This window comes from Astyanax mexicanus, chromosome 24 (assembly GCF_023375975.1).
Source record: "Astyanax mexicanus isolate ESR-SI-001 chromosome 24, AstMex3_surface, whole genome shotgun sequence".
NCBI classification, from domain to species: domain Eukaryota; kingdom Metazoa; phylum Chordata; class Actinopteri; order Characiformes; family Acestrorhamphidae; genus Astyanax; species Astyanax mexicanus.
This window is the reverse complement of record NC_064431.1, coordinates 28478008-28497829: the sequence shown is the minus strand read 5'-3', so window position 1 is coordinate 28497829 and position 19822 is coordinate 28478008. Positions and strand designations below refer to the sequence as shown.

General features: G+C 39.1%; 1 protein-coding gene across 3 annotated transcripts; it reads left to right on the top strand.

The window, feature by feature from the left end:
* The first annotated feature begins 1151 nt into the window (after positions 1-1151).
* atxn7l2a (ataxin 7-like 2a) lies at positions 1152-19070 on the top strand. Of its 3 annotated transcripts, none has more exons than XM_022682391.2 (10): positions 1152-1304; positions 5520-5588; positions 7043-7379; positions 9967-10214; positions 11514-11596; positions 13369-13589; positions 14714-14891; positions 15649-15770; positions 16886-17789; positions 18699-19070. In XM_022682391.2, the coding sequence occupies exons 1-10, from the start codon at positions 1175-1177 to the stop codon at positions 18714-18716; spliced, it is 2310 nt and encodes a 769-aa protein (XP_022538112.2). In that variant the 5' UTR covers positions 1152-1174; the 3' UTR covers positions 18717-19070. The 3 variants fall into 3 exon arrangements, with proteins under 3 accessions (XP_022538112.2, XP_049327743.1, XP_049327744.1); XM_049471786.1 differs by having other exon boundaries at positions 14711-14891; XM_049471787.1 differs by lacking the exon at positions 1152-1304 and adding an exon at positions 5314-5431 and having other exon boundaries at positions 14711-14891.
* Positions 19071-19822: the final 752 nt, after the last annotated feature.

The following is a 19822-nucleotide window of genomic DNA, read 5'->3' as shown; positions in this document are numbered from 1 at the left end:
CCAAAGAAGTTAAAGAACACTGCACTGATCTCACCTCAAGCTTTAATATGCGCATTTACTTAATATAAGTATGCTTACCAGTATTCAACTTGATTCACATGATAGCACCTCACAACAGATAAATACTGCTATCCCATGATGACTTTAACCTCCATATGTCTGCATATCTGTTTTGTTCCTGAAAGTGTGGATATACAAATCAACCAAGTACATCACAAGCTATTCACATGAGTTTTTAACCAACTTCAGCTAATCAGCTGTAAAGCACGGGGGTGGATGTAGCATGCTTTTGGTTTATACACCCTAGGACTAATTAGACTGGTTCTTTTTTATTGTTCTGTTATTTGGTTGGAGGATTTGCTTCCAGTTTATGTCTTGGTTTCACCAAAGATCAATGTCTTGATCTAAGAGATCTTTCCTTGCCACTGTAACCTGAGGTTTTGCCCTTGAATCTGTGTAAAGCTTGTGTATGACAACATTCGTTGTACATTACTTTTTTTTACACTATATTTGTATTTAGTTTAAACAGAATTTCTAAATACTAAATTAGTTTCAGTGCCTTAATTTTATCGTTCCCAAGCATTAGGATCTCATTTGTGTTTGTTTGTTTTTTTACATCATGTCACCTTAGGGGCTACAGGGTTTGGCAATGGCTGAGACGATTTGGCATTTATTTTTCATTTAAAAGAGAAATTAACAGACTTTCCAACTGTATAAAAGGGGCAATTGAAAAGTTCTATTTTATATTTATTTATTTTGTATTTATTTACACATACCTTGCTTACAAAGAGAGAGGTGTTGTATTTATTCAGCACTTTTCTCAAAATAAAAAGTACTAACATAAAAATTACTATAATATCGTTTATCGCAATAATAATAATAATTTCTGGGATGATATATCGTCCACACCACGAAAAAAATATATAATAAGAATTTAACCAATATTTCACATTGGAGAGAAAAAAACTAGCTACGAATGGCTTTCTTTCTTGTTTTTAATCTGATTTTAATCTAATTTAATTAGGTTAATTATGCGGGTTTTTATCTGTATAAATATGTATTTAATTAAATAAAGGGCCGGAATTCCCCTTTAACGGCGCCTCCGCGCCCGCCGCTGTACTGGCCCGGCTCTCGGGAGCGCGCATCCTGACGTAAGCGTCTCTGCCGCGCGGTGATGATGGCGGTGCGTGAACGCGCAGTTCAAGTAATGGCTGCTCTGGATCGGCGAGTGCTTTGTCTCGACGACTTCGTGGGCCAAAGCTGGAGTGCCTGGGCGGAAAGGGCCGGCCTGACCGCCGCGGACGGTGAGTGCAGGATCTGCTGCGCGTATCTGTCGATATCTCGGCGGGGAAAGTCGCTCGGATTCGGTTTATTTTCGTAGGAAAAGGCTCGGCATCCCTAACCATGTTACCCAAACAAAGGACCTGCCAGGTCCTAGCGCTGGCCGGGTAGCGCGCCTCTCTGCTGGCTTACTGGAGCTTAGGCTGGAGCTCAGAAGAGGCTGGCATAGTTTTATAACTGCTTTTAAACTGTGTAAAGCTGGTGGGAGAGTGTGGGGGGCTCGGGGAGACGCCACAGTGTGTTTTAATAAAGTCTGAATGTTTATTTGTGGGAGATTGCTTAGCTAACATAGAGCCCAGACAACTTTCTGCACTGCTTGGGCTAAGCTAGTTAGCCTGGCTAACTTTAGCTTTTAGATTTAGCCGCCGAGCTACCTAACCGCTAGCTAGCTACCAAACCCAACGATAGCTAAGTTAACTGGCAACCCGGCGGCTAAGCTAACTAGCATGGCTAGCTAGCTAACTGCATTAGTTTAAACACCTGTCTGTACAAGTGGTGTTAACAAGCTTACTAGCTAGGCTATTTTATAAGCAGTCTGTCTGTGCTTTTCCCTATTTTGCCGGGCAGCTCGGCTTTGCTAGATCTAGACAGTCGTCGGTGCTGTGTCGAATTGAGCTACCCATCTGTATATGCTGCTTAGCAGATCTGCGCATGCGCTGAACCACAATTTCAAGTGTTGATAGCTGGATATGTTTTTCATGGCGAGTTCATGATTTCTCGTTAATCTCGGATGAATTCATGTGTGGGGGCTTGTTATTTAATACTTAGATATTTGAGTGAGTGCTGCACATGTGTGCGAGTGGCAATTAAAATAAAATCATTTACGATGCAAAAATAATGCTGTGATTTCGGGCATCAAAACCTCTAGTTAACTCTAACCAAGCTGCTGTCTGTATATCAAAGTTTATAGGTAACGTAACTGCTTCTGTGAGCTTTTTTCTATGATCTTCCTTTCCTTCTTTCTAGTTTAATTAACTTGGATAATTAGAAGCTTTTAACTGTCTGTAAATCTGTAGTTAAATATAGATAGTTGCACTATGGCAGCACGACTTGACAAGGTAGCACAAGTTGACACAACTTCCTTCTGATCTATTTAGTTAGTTATGTAATATATTAAGGCTCATTGATTTCGGCTTTAGCTATCTGTCTTTTTTTTTTAATGTAGATAGCTACACTCTGGTAGCACGTTTTGGCAAGTTAGCACAAAGCGACGCAACACCGGTGGTGAAAGAGGGGGAGTTTTGATGGTAGCGCCAGTAGCCATCACGGAGCTATAGTTAGCTTGGATAGCTAGCTAACTCGGCTTTCCTAGAGCTAGACAGCCGCCGGTGTTGTGTCGTATTGTGATACTCATCGATATGTGCTTCTTACATATCTACGCATGCGCGGTGGCAAAATTTCGAATATTTTTCAAAGGTAAGTTAGCTATCGTCACGTTTTTTATGATGATTTATCGTTTATTTCGGATGAAGTTGTATGTGTGCATTAAATGCACACAATCTACGCTTGTTTTTCATTAGTGTTCGCTAGTAGTGTTAAACGTGTGAATAGCATTTTATTTTTTTTATTGGATTTTAGCTAGCTGTCTTATGCTTAGGTTAGCATAATGCTGTGCTTTTGACCATCCAAATGTATATGCTGCCTGCCTATCTAAGTTAACTAAGTTCTTCTGGGGGATTTTTTCCTTTATTCGTTTATGTCAGCTTTAGCTCTCTGTAAAAATAGATAGCTACACTATGGTAGCACGTTTTGACAAGGTATCACAAATCGACGCAACACCTGTGGTGAAGGAGGAGGAGGAGTTTTGATGGTATCGCTAGTAGCCATCACGAAGCTATAGTTAGCTTGGTTAGCTAGCTAGCATTGAGAAACGGCGGCCACTGTTTTTTTGCTAGATATTCCATCTGTCATATATTATTATTGTTGTTATTATTTCCCCAGCAGTTCGCTACAGCTGGGTTAACAGCACTGCCCCCCGCCTGTGCTGCCCGTTGAGTCTGAGGGTGGTCGGGTGTCTCAGCTAGCTCTAATGCTGCTGTTAGCAAATGGAAAAAAATGTGTTCCCTGTTTGTATTGTCTGGCATCTCTCCCTCCTCCTCCCTTCCTCTCAGCCCCGTGCCCGCTGCTCAAGTTGATTTTTAGGGGCTTGTGCTGGACCTCCCACCCTCAACCCATTGTCCAGCAGCACTTCAGGTGGCTATACACACACATGCTCCCATTTGCCCCACCCAGAGAAAGATGTATGTGCTGGACCAAGGTTTTCCAACAGTTCCCCAACAGAAACATCCTCCTCTGATACATTTTTTAATATTTCTGTTTCTAATATTTCTTCCCCCCTCCCCCCTATCTGCACTTGAAGGGTAAAGCCTACTAGCACATGTATGCCTTCTCCCACATATGTGAAGCCAGCCAGCTAGCCACTGCCTCTTGTCAATCAAACTCTCTGACTCCGGCCGCTGATGGCAAGCAACATGATTCGATCCAAATAAGCCTCGGATTCGTAGTGAAAATGCCTTTAGCTGGAGTTAGACTACAATACGTTTACCCCGATTTCCACCCAGAATTCGACACATAATTACGTCCCTCTCTGACTCCGGCCGCTGACGGCAAGCAACATGATCCAGGATTCAAACCAAACAAGCTTTGGATCATAGTGAAAGTGCCTGTAGCTGGAGTTAGACTACAACACGTTTAGCCAGAATTGCACCTAGATTTTAACTCTAGCCTGCAGACTCTGGTGCAGTCGGAGCTGACTGAAAGTCGTGTAGTGTATGATGGGCTAAGAATACTATCAAAATCCTCTGAAATCATCTTCAGCATCTGCCTGAAACCAGCCCTGTCTTCTGTCTATATTACTACAACAAAAGTCATACTATAAAATGAGATGACCATAGACATTAAATCATGCTTAATGCATATTACTTATTTATAACAAAAAAAACAATGTGTGAGGGTGTCAGAGTAATTGCAGCCTTTAAGGCCCTAGGAATTGTACCGACAATGACCTGTGGTCCGTAACTGCAGTTTAACCTCTGAAGCATCAGTCAGGCTTGCTAGATACTTGGCTCACTGTTCAGTGTAGTATTGGTTCTAAGCTGAAAAAAAATTAAAATTGAAGACTCCTTCTGTAAACTGTTGTTTGTAGGTGTACTTTGCTTCCTCAGTAGGACTGTCCTCCAAAGACTCTTAGACATATGGAACAGTCTAATGCGACTTTATGGTGATGTGTGAACGTCGCATGACGTTCTTTAAATATGAATCAACCAAGTGATTTAATGAATGTGGAACCTAAATTAATGGCGCTTTAGTGTGTAGCTTGTTTGTAACTTGCTCTGATGTTTTGAGTTTGTTTTGAATAGGTGCCAAACACCTTGGTTTAAAAATTGTCAAACCAAAAAAAAACAAAAGGTGGTCTAGGCTGTGTCAACTAGTGATTTATGGATAATTCGGACTTTCGGAACAGTTATGGGACTTTGGGGAAGACTATCTTCACTCGTTAAACAATAGAAGAAGAACAAGAACAGGTGTTGTGCTGAACTCCCCTTTGCATTCAGGCAGATTATGCTAACGGTTTCTGTATCTAGTTTTATGTATATGAAAAGATCACAAGGGTAATCTGATGCACTCTTTCTGCTGTGTATCACGCATACATTTGTAGGGAGTCAGATTGTGGCAGGGTGGCAGAATTTGGCACGACACCCCGATGGGCAAATTTCTGAACCGGTAACGTGCCGCCAGCAGATTCACGCCCTTCTACAAACCAGTCAGTGTCATGCATAGGAAGACACTGATGTCTCGCCATAATCATCTGTGTTTGCAAAGTCCTTTAGTGCGCTCAGTCACCAAACTAAAGTGTGAAACCAAAGCTAACCAGACCAAATGAACCATACACGATGCAACAAACACAGTCTGAGCCTTGCTTCGAACTTTCAGGTGTAAAAGCGCCCAGATTCCCAGCAGAAGTAAAAATCACTAGTGAGCATGAGAGTCACAGTTGAAGGACTCTAGTTGCTGTTTTCTTTTCCACTGCATATAACGTGGCCTACATTGTGCACCCCGGCACTGTTCTGAAATATCTTCAGCATGGTTGGTAGGTATCCATCTGGCCTGTGTTTGTGCTTCCCAGGAGAAGAGAAGCCACAAAATTTAAACACTCACTCTGAGCTTTTCTGTTTCAGGGTCCGATGGGGAAGACTGCAGCAAGAATGGCAAGAAAACGACGGAAACCATGACGTTAAGGAAGGAGGGTATGTCTTATCCAGTCAGTAGATCTCTCCAGAGCTCAATATTGTGTAACACAATAAAATATTTCAAATATGACCTTATATACATTGACCCACTACGCATCATGGGACAGGGCCAAGTATTGTCCCATTAAAGCAAAAAAAAAAAAGCTGCACTGACCTGTGGGGTATGCATGTGAAGCCTTTTGCATAGAATGTGGATGTGATTGATTTCTGCCAGAGTCGCTTGTTTGTTCACATGGACAATTCTAGCCAGACACCACCTGTCACGATCATCACCACCCACTGCGCTGCTGTCCGCTATGGGTGGTAATGCCTTCTTAGACATATTCCTGGTACACATGCGACTCTTGGCATTTTTCCACCAAAAGAACTCCTGTACAAACAGACTCACCCATAGATGTCATGGTTCACGAAGAAGATCCTAGTATTCTTTAGTTCCCACTGCGAACAAACGTTCCTGGGTAATGAACCTACTTTTGTTGGTGACAACAAGGCAAACCGGTTTAATTTGTCTCCAGTAATGTTCACAATCAATTTGTCTACCTCCGTCATGTGACTTTTGGAATTCAAATATAGGAGCAATTCTTAATTACAATTTACTTTTTGTTCTTACGTAAAAACGTCTACTTTTATTTGTAAACGAACAGCACCATTTAAAGTGATGCACAAGGTTTTTTTAAGAATAGTAAGCAGCCCCCTTTAAACCTTACATGCAGCTTTTACATTAAACTGCAAACATAATCTACTTTATTTTAAGTTAGTAAAAGTTAGTAAAAGTTGAAAATCAGTTCTTTACAGTTTTTCACAGGTTTCTCACAGTAACTTAAGCCTAGCTACTAAGATTTTAGTTTGAAAATCACATCATTTATTTGATTGATCAAATAAATTTGATTAACCTAGCCCTTCTTACGTACATACAAAAAGAAAGGTGCATCAAATAGCGATGCATCAATATGGGAAATTTCAGCTGATAATTTGTTGTGTGCATATTTACAAACTGATGTTGATACACAAACATTTAAAAAATGTATTATTATCATTTAAAGAAAAAAATAACCGTTATGCCTTTACATTTAATAAAGCAGTAAATATTATCATGTAATATGTATACAAGTATTCTGCTTGTCTACTCTTTAATAAATACCAAAAATGCACTGAAATAGAAATATTGTGTATATATTATATATACACAATATATATATATATATATATATATATATATATATATATATATATATATATATATATATATATATATATATATATATATATATATAATGTATGTATATATAATTTTTTTTTTATTATTAATATTTAATGGGATCATATTTATTCCAATGTCATCATGCATGCTTTATAACAAACGCTTATGTTATATAGATTCTGAACCTCCTGTCAGTTACTCATCATATTATTCATCTCCCTCCCATCCCCCCCCCCCCCCCCCCCCACAGATATGTCCATCTTCGGGCACTATCCTGGACACGATGACTTCTACCTGGTGGTGTGCAGCCAGTGCAGTCAGGTGGTGAAGCCGCAGGCCTTCGAGAAGCACTTTGAGAGAAAGCACGGGCCTGTGGGGAAGCTCTATGCACACCTGCGCTCCACTCCACCTGCCGCCCAGCAGCGGGCGCACTCCCGCCACGGACACACCCCTCCCGCCCCGGGGCACGGGACGGCCTCGTGGAGTGGCAGGAGTCAGGGCTCTGGTGGACCCCCGCGGCCGGCACCCCAGTCTCCCTCCACGCCCCCTCAGTTCAGACACAGCAAGACGAGCAAGGACGCGGTCCGGTGAGTCTCTGTAGATGTTGCTGATCATCTTCTGCAGGTGAAACTGTCTATCTATCTTTAGCTCTGGCTTTATTTTTCTATAGACGGGAATCCTCAAGGACATGCAAGTGTTGCATGAATGGCTGAAAAAGAGTTGAATCCTAGTGCTGATGTCCTTGACGTTGGATTATTTTTATTTTTTATTTTTTCATTTTTTTTTAACCGTAGGGTCGGGTTCTATTATACAGATATTGTATCAGAATTAAAAAAAATCTCTTTGCAATACTTACTTACAATTGCACTTATACAGCGCCTTTCTGTCACTCAAGGCACTCAAGGACTCTTACAGTTGCATTCCACACTCACTCAACACACACCAGTGAGAAGCGGCAGCCAATACACAGTCATAATTCACATTCAGCATTTTTAGCACAGCTTCTATCTGGTACTACAGTCTGTTTTCATGCATGGACATTTTCAAAAATGGTTCTTTAGGGTACAGAAAGGGATTTTTGTTTTTTTAAACAGTGCACTGTGAGTAGTTTTGTGCCATATTGTATTGTACACAATAATAATCACCAACATTTTTGAATATGTTCAAAAATATTATTGAATATTTTTTGAAAATATCGTTCCATATCACCCACCCCTAATTATCACATCAGGCCACTACTTTATTGCTGTTTTTAGCAAAAGAATAATTCACATTCATAATGTTCTCATTTCCCATTATATATCTACTAGAGACGGATTATATCTGTCCAGTATCATTTATTTTACTTTAATATAATATATGGATATATGGAGATATTTGGAGGGCATTATTATTAGTATCATGATATTCTGGATCATTGACTTCTGTTACAAATCTGATAATTTTTGCATTTTTTTATATATATCATTTAGGGGTGTGTCATATTGTATCTTATGCATTTTATATTCATTTTGTTGCAGTATTGTATTCTTGAAACATTTTTTTTTAATTCAGTGTTTTGTCATATCGCCAAGAGTATCTTTATCGCAAAAATACCGTAAAATATCGTGATATTATTTTAGGGGCATATTGCCCACCCTTAATTGTAGGTCAGTGTTTGATTGATTCAAACTCTATCTGTACTCTAGAGGCAGGATTGCACTATATAGCTTTTGCCACTATAATTTTAATAATAACTAAATAACTGTTCAGGTGTCTTGACTGTCTTGAGTTCTGACTGTCAAAAAATCAAAAAGTGGCAGTGTGATATCTATGTAACTTATCTGTGTAATCTTAAAGCCTTTAAAAGAATGGTATGGAATGAAACCACAGCTCCTGCATATAGATAACAGTAGAGATGGCACATCAAAAGCAGGTCTTTTTAGTTGTATATTGTTGAAGGGCCAGCATGCAGAGGCATGTTTAGTTAGCGTGACTCATACAGTGCTGGTCCAGAGAGAATCATCTTCCATTTCTGGCGTCAGAAGTCTTTCAGCAGAGAGTCTATATCATAAAACTTGATTTGCAGCAGCCAAAAAAAAAATTGCCCAAGATTTTTTGCAGCGTTTCTGTGTGGTGTGACTCATTTTGGTGTGTTTTTCATGTTTTTTTTTTTTAAATCAGAGAACCTGGACTATCTACATTGCAGATAACTGCCATGATCGCTTTGTCACTTAATGAGTCTCCCACATTGAATACTGCATGTTAAGCCTGATGCACTCTACAGGATTTTAAAGATCTTAACAGATTTGAAAATCAATTCATGTGATTCACCTGTTCTCCATATCTCTTGTGAAATAAAGGTGATTTTATAAGTGCATGCAAGATCTGAACCTGTAATTGGAACTTATATGTTAAGAAACGAAATAAGAAAACACATCTATGAATAAAGGTCTGATTGTGAAAATGCAAAAACATATTCTTTATATTTAATTTAGGATCCAATTGGGAATTTGTGACCGAGAAATTCCCAATTGGAAGAGACAGAAGACTAGGAAAGCAACACCTTGGGTTGGTTTTCATGACCAGAATTAAGCCTAGTCCTGTATTTCTTGGTATTTTGTTGCTTTGGCCTGTGTTCCCACTTCCCAGACCTTCTTCTGTTTATTTGACTGATAAATTCCCAATTCCAAGAGGCAGAACCTAAGCATCACGTAGGGATGGTTTCCCAGACAGAGATTAAGCCTAGTCTTGGACAAAATATCATTTTGAATGTTAGTCCACTGTATATCCTCAATCACACATGGATGGTGGAGACTAGCACATGCCTTAACCGACAATTTTCGCCTCTTTTTGCCGAGTAGCATCACAGCGCTAACGCTCAGAGGAAAGCGCAGTGACTCGGTTCCGATACATCAGCTCACAGACGCAGCCTTGTGCTGATCAACATCACTTTTTGGGATGATAAGGGGAAAGGGAAAGACCAAGGCCAGCTGTGCTCACTTTGGGCTCCGGCAGCTGAAGGCAAGCTGCATGACCGGGATTCAAACCAGTGAGCTCCTGATCATAGTGAATATGGATGATTTTGATTGAAAGGAATGTATAGTCCAGGACTAAATCCCAGAGCACAAAAACAAACTACGGTGATTTAAACTTTTGAGCTTCACTAATGGAAATTTTCTTTGTCTCCTGCAGGCTCTCTCCTCTGGACAAGACCTCCAGCTCTGCTCACTCAGAGTCCTCAGTCTTCAAGCAGCCTCCACCTTTGGAACCTCCTCGAAACTCTCCTCCTCCAAGCCTAAGAGACCCACCCTGGCCTCACGGAGGACCCTCGCCCAGCCGACCTGCGGCCACGGAGAAATCACCCAGTCAGAGAGCGGAGACCGGCTCTTCCCCTGCCACACCTGGACACGCCCGAGGTTCCAGGCCTCATAAAGTTTCCAGTAAGTACTTGTGGATGATAATCACTCACCCCTTTTCAGTGTTCAGCATGCACGTGCTTTAGTAATGCTGAACTACATTACAATTATAATATTACACACACATTGTGCACTTTATGGATTTGTCTCACCAGAACAACTGTATTGAGTTTTTCAAAGGAAGATGAGCCTAAAATAGTGGGATTGACTTATAATTATGACCCAATTAAAGGAATATTTTATAGTTTTCCAGCTTAATCTCTGTGTGCTGCCTCTAGAGCACGAACAATACTTCTCCTGTACTAGAAGAAAGAAAGCCTGTTGACTCATAACGCATTTATAATAGAAGCCAAAACAGATTTATAATAAGTGCCAATTCTTCAGTAGGTGCCCACTGCTTTCTGTTATGTGTGTCAAGTCACTGAGCTTTCTTTACTCTGATTAAATAACACAGAAAACTACTTGGCATTAACTATGTACTACAGATTTAGCAGTAAGTCACAATAATCTTTATTATATATTGTCCGAGAAATAACTTTGATAAATGAAATCGGCAATTTATGACCGTTTTGTGGTCATAAATTGATAATGTTGTAGCATAATATTGCAATCACATCCTTTTAAAAAAGCCACAACGATACCTTGAAAATAGGATCAATATTACAGGTGAATGTGCCTAAATATCCTGAATAAATTAAACTTAATGGGATCTTCTCAGTAAGTAAACACAATTGCTAATATTGAGGTTAGCAAAAACTACTTATTTAAGTCATGTCCATATATTGTACAGTAAGTCTGTAATGTAAGTTTTATGATAGGCCTAAGTGGAATATTGAAGTTGCAAATTTACATGTTCACATTTTCAACCAAGTTTTATTTATTTATTTAGTTATTTATATACAGTATTAATATTAATATGCAGTTCTTCTTTACATTATGTCCCAATTTCAGTGAGAATAAACTAACAGAAACCCATCAAAATTGTTTTAAATAACATTATTATACACACATATATATAACATTTATTATATATATGTGTGTGTGTTTAAAACATATATATGTTTTAAATATGTATGTATATATATATATATATGTATATATATATATATATGTGTGTATATATATGTATATATATATGTGTGTGTGTGTGTGTGTGTGTGTGTATGTATGTGTATTTTATTTTGGAGGTTAATGAAAGCAACCACATTAATTGCACATGAAGCATTTGTTCTACGCTCCTTTCATTCATTGCCTATAATTATTTAATTAAGTGTTAAGCTGCTCTCTTTAGTAAAATGTTGAAATGTGCATCTGTGTCTGCAGAAAAAGAATGTGACCTGGATAAACACTGTGGCGTGTTGGACCCAGAGAGGAAGAAAGTTTGTACTCGGCTCTTAACCTGCAATGTAAGTTTGTTTTTCCATACCATAATTACTAGACATAACTAGACGACAAACTTTAATTTGAATAAAATGAGATGTTAAATGGGAATTCTGTTTTTTGACTGGACTATTTTGCCACTGAACACCTAGCATGTATCCCTCCACCAGGAGTGGCTTTGTCATGTCTCTGCCAGGAAATTAAATATGTTGGGTAAATATTAATAAATGGTAGTTTTGTAAATGCTTAAAATAAGCCATTAAAAGAAAACATATTTGGTTTTGATTTTGGCCAAAAAATAATTTCATTTCATCACTAGTTTATGCTACAGGCTTTGAAACGCAGCTATTGTTTCAAACAACTGGCAGTTTATTCACGACCATCTGAGCGTTTTACTTTAAATACTGACTTTATGTGCATATAAACCAGACAGTTATGCAGAAAAAGATGTTTCTGCTTTTTTGAGGGCAAGTGTGGTCGCCTCGTACCGCAGGTTGTCCTCCGATAAAAGCAGATTCGTTTCTGCCTTTCTAGACAGACAGGAAGTTGCATGGACAGGACTGACAGGAAATGGGGAAGGATTTACAGGAAAAGACTCTCTCCTCAGTGCTTTACTTTTACACAGATTTTTGCTCTCATGCACTAATAAAAGGATTATAGATTATACATTAGAAAATAAGACGCAGGATTTGAAACAATGTGCAATATTTTTATGGTTCAATATCAAATTAAAACTACCCTGGTCTGACTGTTTGAGATTGTACTTGTACTGTTTGAGATTAAACTGGGGAAACATTGTCCTGTTCTTTTTCCACAATGTTTAACACAGCATCAGGAAAGGTGATTAATGATTATTATTTGATTATAAGAGGAGTTGGAGAGAGGTAGACATTTGAAGAGGATAAAGTTGTTAGAGAGTCACTAAACCATAAACCATATTTTTTCATTAATAGCTGAAATGTGTTCCTTTTAAAGTAATGAAACATACCAGACCTGCTTATAATTTTATAAACCTTTCCTTACCTTTAAAAAGAGCTTTTATTGTGGTAATTTCTGCCTCTGCAGCGCCCTCTCAGGTTTATCTGTGCTATAGGTGAGGATGATGTTTCTGTGTACTTTGCTACGCAGACTATTCACAGTATGCAGATCAACCATTAATAATACCGCCCTCTGGTGGTGTCCAACCATCTGCATCTTAGAGGCACAATCAGCTTTCCTTCCTGCCCCTCCCCTAAACCCATACATCACCCAGAGCCACTCCCAAACTTCTCCTTTCGTTTTTAGCATTTTTTAAACTTGAGATGTGGGTGGAGTAAGCTAAAATCGGGGGTTTAGTTACCATTTAAAGACTGCAGCGTGTTTAAGCCGCTCATCACAAGGTCTCCATACTGAAACTCCACCTTTGCTGGATGCCAAATGGAATCTAGATTTGTCGCTAACGATGACAGAGCTCCGGTCTGTAGTAGTCCAGGTTTCTAGTTCACAGCACCACTGCAAACGAAGGTGATGAGGGCTAGTCAGCAATTTGTTGAAAGAACCAGTCTGCTTCTTAGTCCAACGATGTCCAAAACGTCTTTCCGCCAGTGGAGGGGGAGTAGTGTTGGGCCACTTTTGTGTGTAGTAAGGCCACACATGTAATCATGTACCTATCTGCCTGAGACATGACTGCATGCAGAGATTTGCAGCAGTCTAGGATGTTTTATTTTTTATTTTTTTTGGCTATTATAAATCAGTATTTTGCAGACCACTGTGCTGTTCAGTAAAATTAGTTGTGCTCATATTGTTTTTTCTCCTGTAGATCCATTCGGTTCACCAGCGGCGGAAGGTCATGGGCAGAAGTAAAAACTTTAACCAGCTGTTGGCGGAGATGAAGATGGGTTCCAAGAGTCGAGACCGGGTAGCGCCGTCCCTCGAGGGCCCGGCTGCCCCGCTCCCCGCCCAGGAGACTCCCAGAGAACCCACCAACTCCCCACACTGCAGGAGACCGCTGGCCAACTCTCCTGCCTTCAGATTAGAAAAGTGAGGAAGCTTTTACTTCACCTGTTCTTCTGTCTGAAACCGGTTTGATTTATGCCGAGTCAGATTTAACATAGTACACACTAAAAATATCAATATTGCGATATAGTGAATCAGTTTTATTTGCGATACATTATTGATAGCTGCCATCAAATATTGATATATATTTAGTAAAACATATGCTTTCTGAACTTCTTAAGCCTTCTGCCAAATAGACTTACTAAAGTTATTACTTCATTACTCCACATGGTGGCGCTATAATTGTTATAAATGAGTAGGGTAAACCTGCGATTAACACAATTTTCAGGAGATATATTGTCCCAGAAATTATTGCGATAAATGATAATATTGTAATTTAAAGCGCCACTATAGAAAAAGCTTTTTTCCTGCTTCTGGGTTCCCAAAGGAGCTTAAACATAATGTGCCACAGTAATTATATACTAGCATGATAATACTATTACACATTATTATTATTATTATTATTATTATTATTATTCAAAAAAAGACATTGGACTTCCAATATACAAATATTTTAATATCCTAAATAACTAAAAAAGTACAACCACACAGGCACTCTGGGTTCTGAGAAAACTGCACTAAATATTAAACAGACCTTTAAAAAAAAAAAAAAAAAAGTAACAACAAATAGAACATTAAGTTACTTAATAAACTTTTTTTTTTATTCTGGACATAACACAAAGGCACTTTGCAGATTCTTTTTTTCTGATCATATATGTACATATACCGGCTCATTCGGGTTGATGGTTCCCCTCGCCAAAGTATCATGAGATGCCCTGTGATTCAAACTCGGGCTGTTGTATGATAAATCGGTAACACCTTACAATAAGGTTATATCAATGAACAATACTTAATGCAGAATTATTAATGAACACTATTTAGGACACTATTAATCATTATTTTTAATTAAAGGCTCTGAAGTATAACTTTTTAGTCATTCAAACATTACTAAACCTTTTAACAATGTTTATTACTTTTAAAAATTAATGTTATTTCTAACCCTTATTGTAAAGTGTTACCGATTTAAATAAAATCAAATTGAATATTTTATGTATAAAGTGCTTTTTACGACTGATGAAGCAGTAAGACTGGTTTTATGACTCCAGCAGGACGCGGACGCTATCTGAAAGCGCCCCTGAGGAGGAGAAAGCTGTTCGGGAGGAGGGGAGTGCACGTGCGCCTTCACCCCTCACTCAGGGCCGGATCTCCAGCGACGAGAGCGAGGGAGAGGCTGCTGAGGAACCCGCTGACTGGCACTCCAGCCCGTGGCACCCGAAACCACTCGCGGTAATTTCTTGATTTACTTGGATCTGCACAAAGTTGTATTTTGTTTGTTTTGGCATATGAAATTAATTTTTTGGAAGTAATTTATACAAAATGTCAATTTACTTTTTTATTGTACAAAGATTAACAGTAACATTTTTGTTATCTTCCATATTTTATATGTTTTCGATATGAGGCACCCTGGATATTAGGGGTGGGCGATATGGCCCTAAAATAATATCACGATATTTCATGGTATATTTGCGATAACGATACTCTTGGCGATATGACAAAACACTGATTTTTTTTTTTCTTTAAGAGTACACTATGGCACAATACTAATAATGCACTCCATATATCTCTATATGTCCAGTGCTGCAGTAAAATTAATGATACTGTACAGATATAATCTGTCTCGTAGATATATAATGGGAAATGAGAACAGTGTGAAATTTTCTTTTGCTTAAATCAGCAAAAAATTTGTACCCTGATGTGTTAATTAGGGGTGGGTGATATGGCATCATATTTCAAGGTTTAATATCGCTCACGATATTTAAAAATGTTGGCGATATATCGCGTACGATATGATATGGCACACCCCTACTGGATATTATATAATAGTATATCAAATATTTTTCATTTCTTTTATTTATTTACTATACAATTGAATGAGTTGGTTGGCACTGTAATGATACTGAAACTACAAGATCACTTTTTAAATAAAAAAAACAGCTACATAAATGAGATATATTAATTGCAGTGTATTTTTGTCTTTTTTCAGTACTGTACATTTGGCAGTTGTGCTCTGGGCCATGGCATCTTCACGTTTGACCGACGGTTACATCATCTACGGTCTGCAGTGAGTGCCATGGTAGAGAGCCACCTCAGCGCCCACCTGTGGAAGTACGGACCTAATTTATATTTATATATCTGACCTAAATTTCCCTTTATTATTAGTTTTATATAACTTTAATGATTGTCTTTCTTTAAATTGGATATACAACATAAATATCACTTGTAGCTTTTAAACGGCACTGCCTTTTAAAAAAAGGACTAATTTATTTTCCTGCAATTGCTGCTTTGGATTTGTTTGATTTGTCATTATAAAGTTCATTAGGGATATTTAAGGTATGTCAGTGGGCTGATCTAGAAACAGTAGCAGTGATCTTTTGTATCATTTGCTGCTGTTCTTTTCTCTATAAGCCACTCTTACTGCGGTTGTTCCTTAATGAAGACTAATCCTGAGCCAAATCCAGTTTAACTGATTAGGAAGCTGTTCAGAAGCCACCCAACTCCTAAACCAATTACTGATGTTCGCCCTTGAGCGACCTTCTCAACCCTCCAACAGATGTTTTTTGGTTGGACTCCTCAAAACAGCTTTATGGTGTATTAATTATAATTTCGCCATTGCATACATTTAAATAGCCAAACTAGCTTTTGTCTTGTATTTCAAAGAAAATATAGTTTAAAAAAAAAGTTTCATTTTTTTTTTATTATTATTGATCTACCAACATCGCTCAATACATTTACAGCAGTGCTATTCTATTCTAAACATAAATTTACCTTAGCGTTACAGTTTGTCATATGTTTACCTCAGTAGGGCAATTTTAGTCATAAGTGTACCACATGAGTGAAGTTAGCCAATATTAGTCATCCATAATAAGTGTTTTTACTCAGCAAACGTATTTATATTATTGGTCTTATAATGTAAATGTTTTTTGTGATCAATTCTTTATTGAAAGCATACAGGTAAACCTCCAATGTAATTTTTTTGTTTGTTTGTTTGTTTCAAAAAATTAAAAATAAAACCCACACACAAACTTATGACTTAAAATGCTTTTTTATAATGTGAAAGTTTTTGGGGTAAAAAAAAAAGAATGTTACTCAAAGTAATGTGGCTCATATGACTTCTACAGTCCTACATTAGTGATTTTTCTTTGGCCAGGGTAAATTATCTCAACTAAAATAAGAAATTTTGCCTTTTACTTTATTATAATTGCACTCTTTTCTCCAACTAGGAAAATACCTCAAGCGTCAGATCCTCAATCCCACAGTCCCTCGGCCAAGCCTTCAGCTGTTCCTGCCTCTCCTTCCTCCACTTCCCATCATTCCAAGTCTAAGGCAGGAAATCACAGCTCCCCCTCGGTCAAGACTTCCTCGTACTCCTCCCAGGGACCAGGCAAGGAAGCCCACTCACAGAGTTCCTCCACCAGCAAGGCCTACAGTCAGTCTGAGAAGTTCGGGGGCGGCAGCCAGTCGGCGGCGGCTCACTCCAAGCCCACTCGGACAGCCAGCCAGCCTGGGGGTCCGGGGCGGCCCAAGAACCCCGTGGGCCGACCCAGCAAGCAGCAGCTGCGCCTCAGGGATACGGAGCCGGCTGCGTCTGCATCTGCAGCGGCTCCACGAAAGCGGAAAACCTCTCTGAGCGAGGCCGACACGGTCAGCCCGGACAGGAACTGTCTGAGCCCCGACAGAGACAGAGAAAGAGACAGGGACAGGGTCCGGACGCCTGTGTCCAGCAAAACATCCCCAGCACCCAATCCAGCTTCAGTACCAGACAGACCAATGCCTCCATCTCACGGACAAACCAACGGCTCGCTGTCCCCGGGGAGCAAGCCACCCCGGCCGCAGCTGGGCCCCTCCTCGGCAGAGTCGCCCCACGGCGCCTCGCCGTGGCCATTTAAACGGACTCACACCTCGTCCCCTGACCTGCACGGCCGGGGGGGAAACTCAGGACACCACAGCAGGGTTCCCGGCTTCGAGCACAGAGGCCTGGGGAAGAAGCGTAAAAGCAGCGACTCATCGCCTCCCTCCAAAGCCCACCGGCTACCCACCCCACCTCACGCCGGCTTCTACACCTGGAAAGAAAGCAAAGGGTCGGCACTACCCGTAGGAGGGGAGAAGAAGCTCAGTGCACCGAAGGTGAGAGTTTTTTGTTGTTGTTTTTGACCTTGTGCTCATGTGTCGATGTTTGACAGTAGCATTGAGTGAGAATTGGCTTTATTTATTTATTTATTTATTTATTTACTGCTGGGCTCCCCCTGCAGTCGGGACGTGGAATTTGCACTTCAAACCACCCATGACAAAGCACACATTTTTAAATGCTTTTCTGGACAACCTGAGATTTACAGCACTGTCAGTAAAATAGACCAAAAAAATGTATGTTTACTAATGCAACAGAGTAATGATGCAGGATTTTATACTGATATGACTTGTAATGAAAGGAACTACGTATTGCTGCTTAACCAGTGATACATTGTGCAGTTTTTTCTGTGCCAAGCCCAGAGTAGCGTCGATAGGGGTGTAATCCTCCCTCCTACAGTGGAGCGCCACAATATCAATTTTTATGCTGATATTTTAAGGTAAAATGCAACATAATGATCCTATTTTTTTAAGGATTTTAACCCTTTTTATATTCCAGTTTTAATTGCTAATATTCTTTAAATGAAAATTGCATTGTTTCATTAGAAAGTAATGCGAAAATGCATTAAAGTATTGTATTTTCATTACATCTGTAGCATAAAATAGTCTTAAAAATGACAGTAATTAATTTCGACAGGCCTAGTTACAGTTGCATATTATAGAATTTAATGTGACTTTCAGTAATGATCAGTGACATCACTCAGTGTTAGAAGGTAGATTTGATTCTTGTATTGTAAGTATTTACCAACACTGTGCTTTAACTGGTGTGTATAGTTGTTGCATATGGGCAAATTATATCGTTTGTTGAGGTAGTTAATTCAACCAAGAAGTCTGGCTTTTTAGATGTGGTCTGGCACAAATATTTCCAGTTAATTCATCTAAACAGAATGTCTTTGATTCTCTTTACAGCCAAAACTGCATCGCTGAGCAGGCCAGCCTTCCAAGCCACTAACTGAGGAGCCCTGCAAAACTGTATGGACTGTGGACACGAGACTCCAAATGTGTGTGTGTGTGTGTGAGAGACTGGTGTGTGACTGGTTGTGTCAGAAACTGACAGGCTGGTTGGGAGACGAGTCTGGATGTGTTAGGTCAGTGTGGATGAGATTTGTTTTGTTATTTTTCTTTGGCCAATAAATGAATGTCTGTGAGCATGGGAGAGTGTATGACAGAAGATGGGGGAGTGAATTTCTCCGTAAATTCAGAAATACCTCACAATCTACTGGATATGCTGCTATATAAATGTTGATTTATAAAATGAATTAAAATATTCTTTATACTTGACACATTGCGTGTTTCGTTACTGTTGGTTATTATTTTAGGGTTACGCTGTGTTCCATTTAAACTTGAGTAAAAAAATTCAAATGGAACACAGCCACAAGTCTGATTTTCTATTCGAGAAGTCTGAGGAGCCTCACCTATATATATCACCCACTATACTATAGGTGTAAAACTTCATTATTTGATTTTCCCCATGTGGTATATCAGTAAAGAAAGGGAATATCATTTGATATTTTCACTTTTTTCCAAAGTACGGGCTAATAAGAATAGAATATAAACAAAAGATATACATATTTACTGTAAGTAAGATATAACATTTGTTTCAACGTAAAATCTATGTACACAAAAAAAATCAGTTCTAATGTCCGAAGTGAAAAGGACTTTGAGTATACTTTATATATACTTTATAGTTTATTAAAAAAAAACATTCTGTGAACTCTCAAAGTTGTCAGGGCCCTCAGAATTCTACCACTGAAATGTGGAGCTGCTTTAAGCTTGTAATTCTGTAAAAATATAGATTTGTTTTCATGAGCAACAATGTGCATCACTAACATTTGTAAGCCTGTTGGGAGCATCAACTGAAAGCACTGTATTTCAAAGTGCTGGACGTGAATGGAGGTGGGCTATTCAACAAAAATTCATACTCGTTATGATGTTTCACTACAACCCAAGTCAATTTCACACTAGATTTCTCTTTTAAGCACTAAAATCTGTACTCTGCTGGAGTCTGATGTGGAAATTTCACACTAGACCTC

Bases quoted from the DNA above. Each gene is read 5' to 3' on its own strand.
- atxn7l2a (XM_049471786.1), top strand. From the start codon at position 1,175: ATGATGGCGGTGCGTGAACGCGCAGTTCAAGTAATGGCTGCTCTGGAT. The intron at 7,380-9,966 runs GTGAGTCTCTGT...TGTCTCCTGCAG, and splicing joins ACGAGCAAGGACGCGGTCCG to GCTCTCTCCTCTGGACAAGA. The intron at 13,590-14,710 runs GTGAGGAAGCTT...TTATGACTCCAG, and splicing joins CCTGCCTTCAGATTAGAAAA to CAGGACGCGGACGCTATCTG.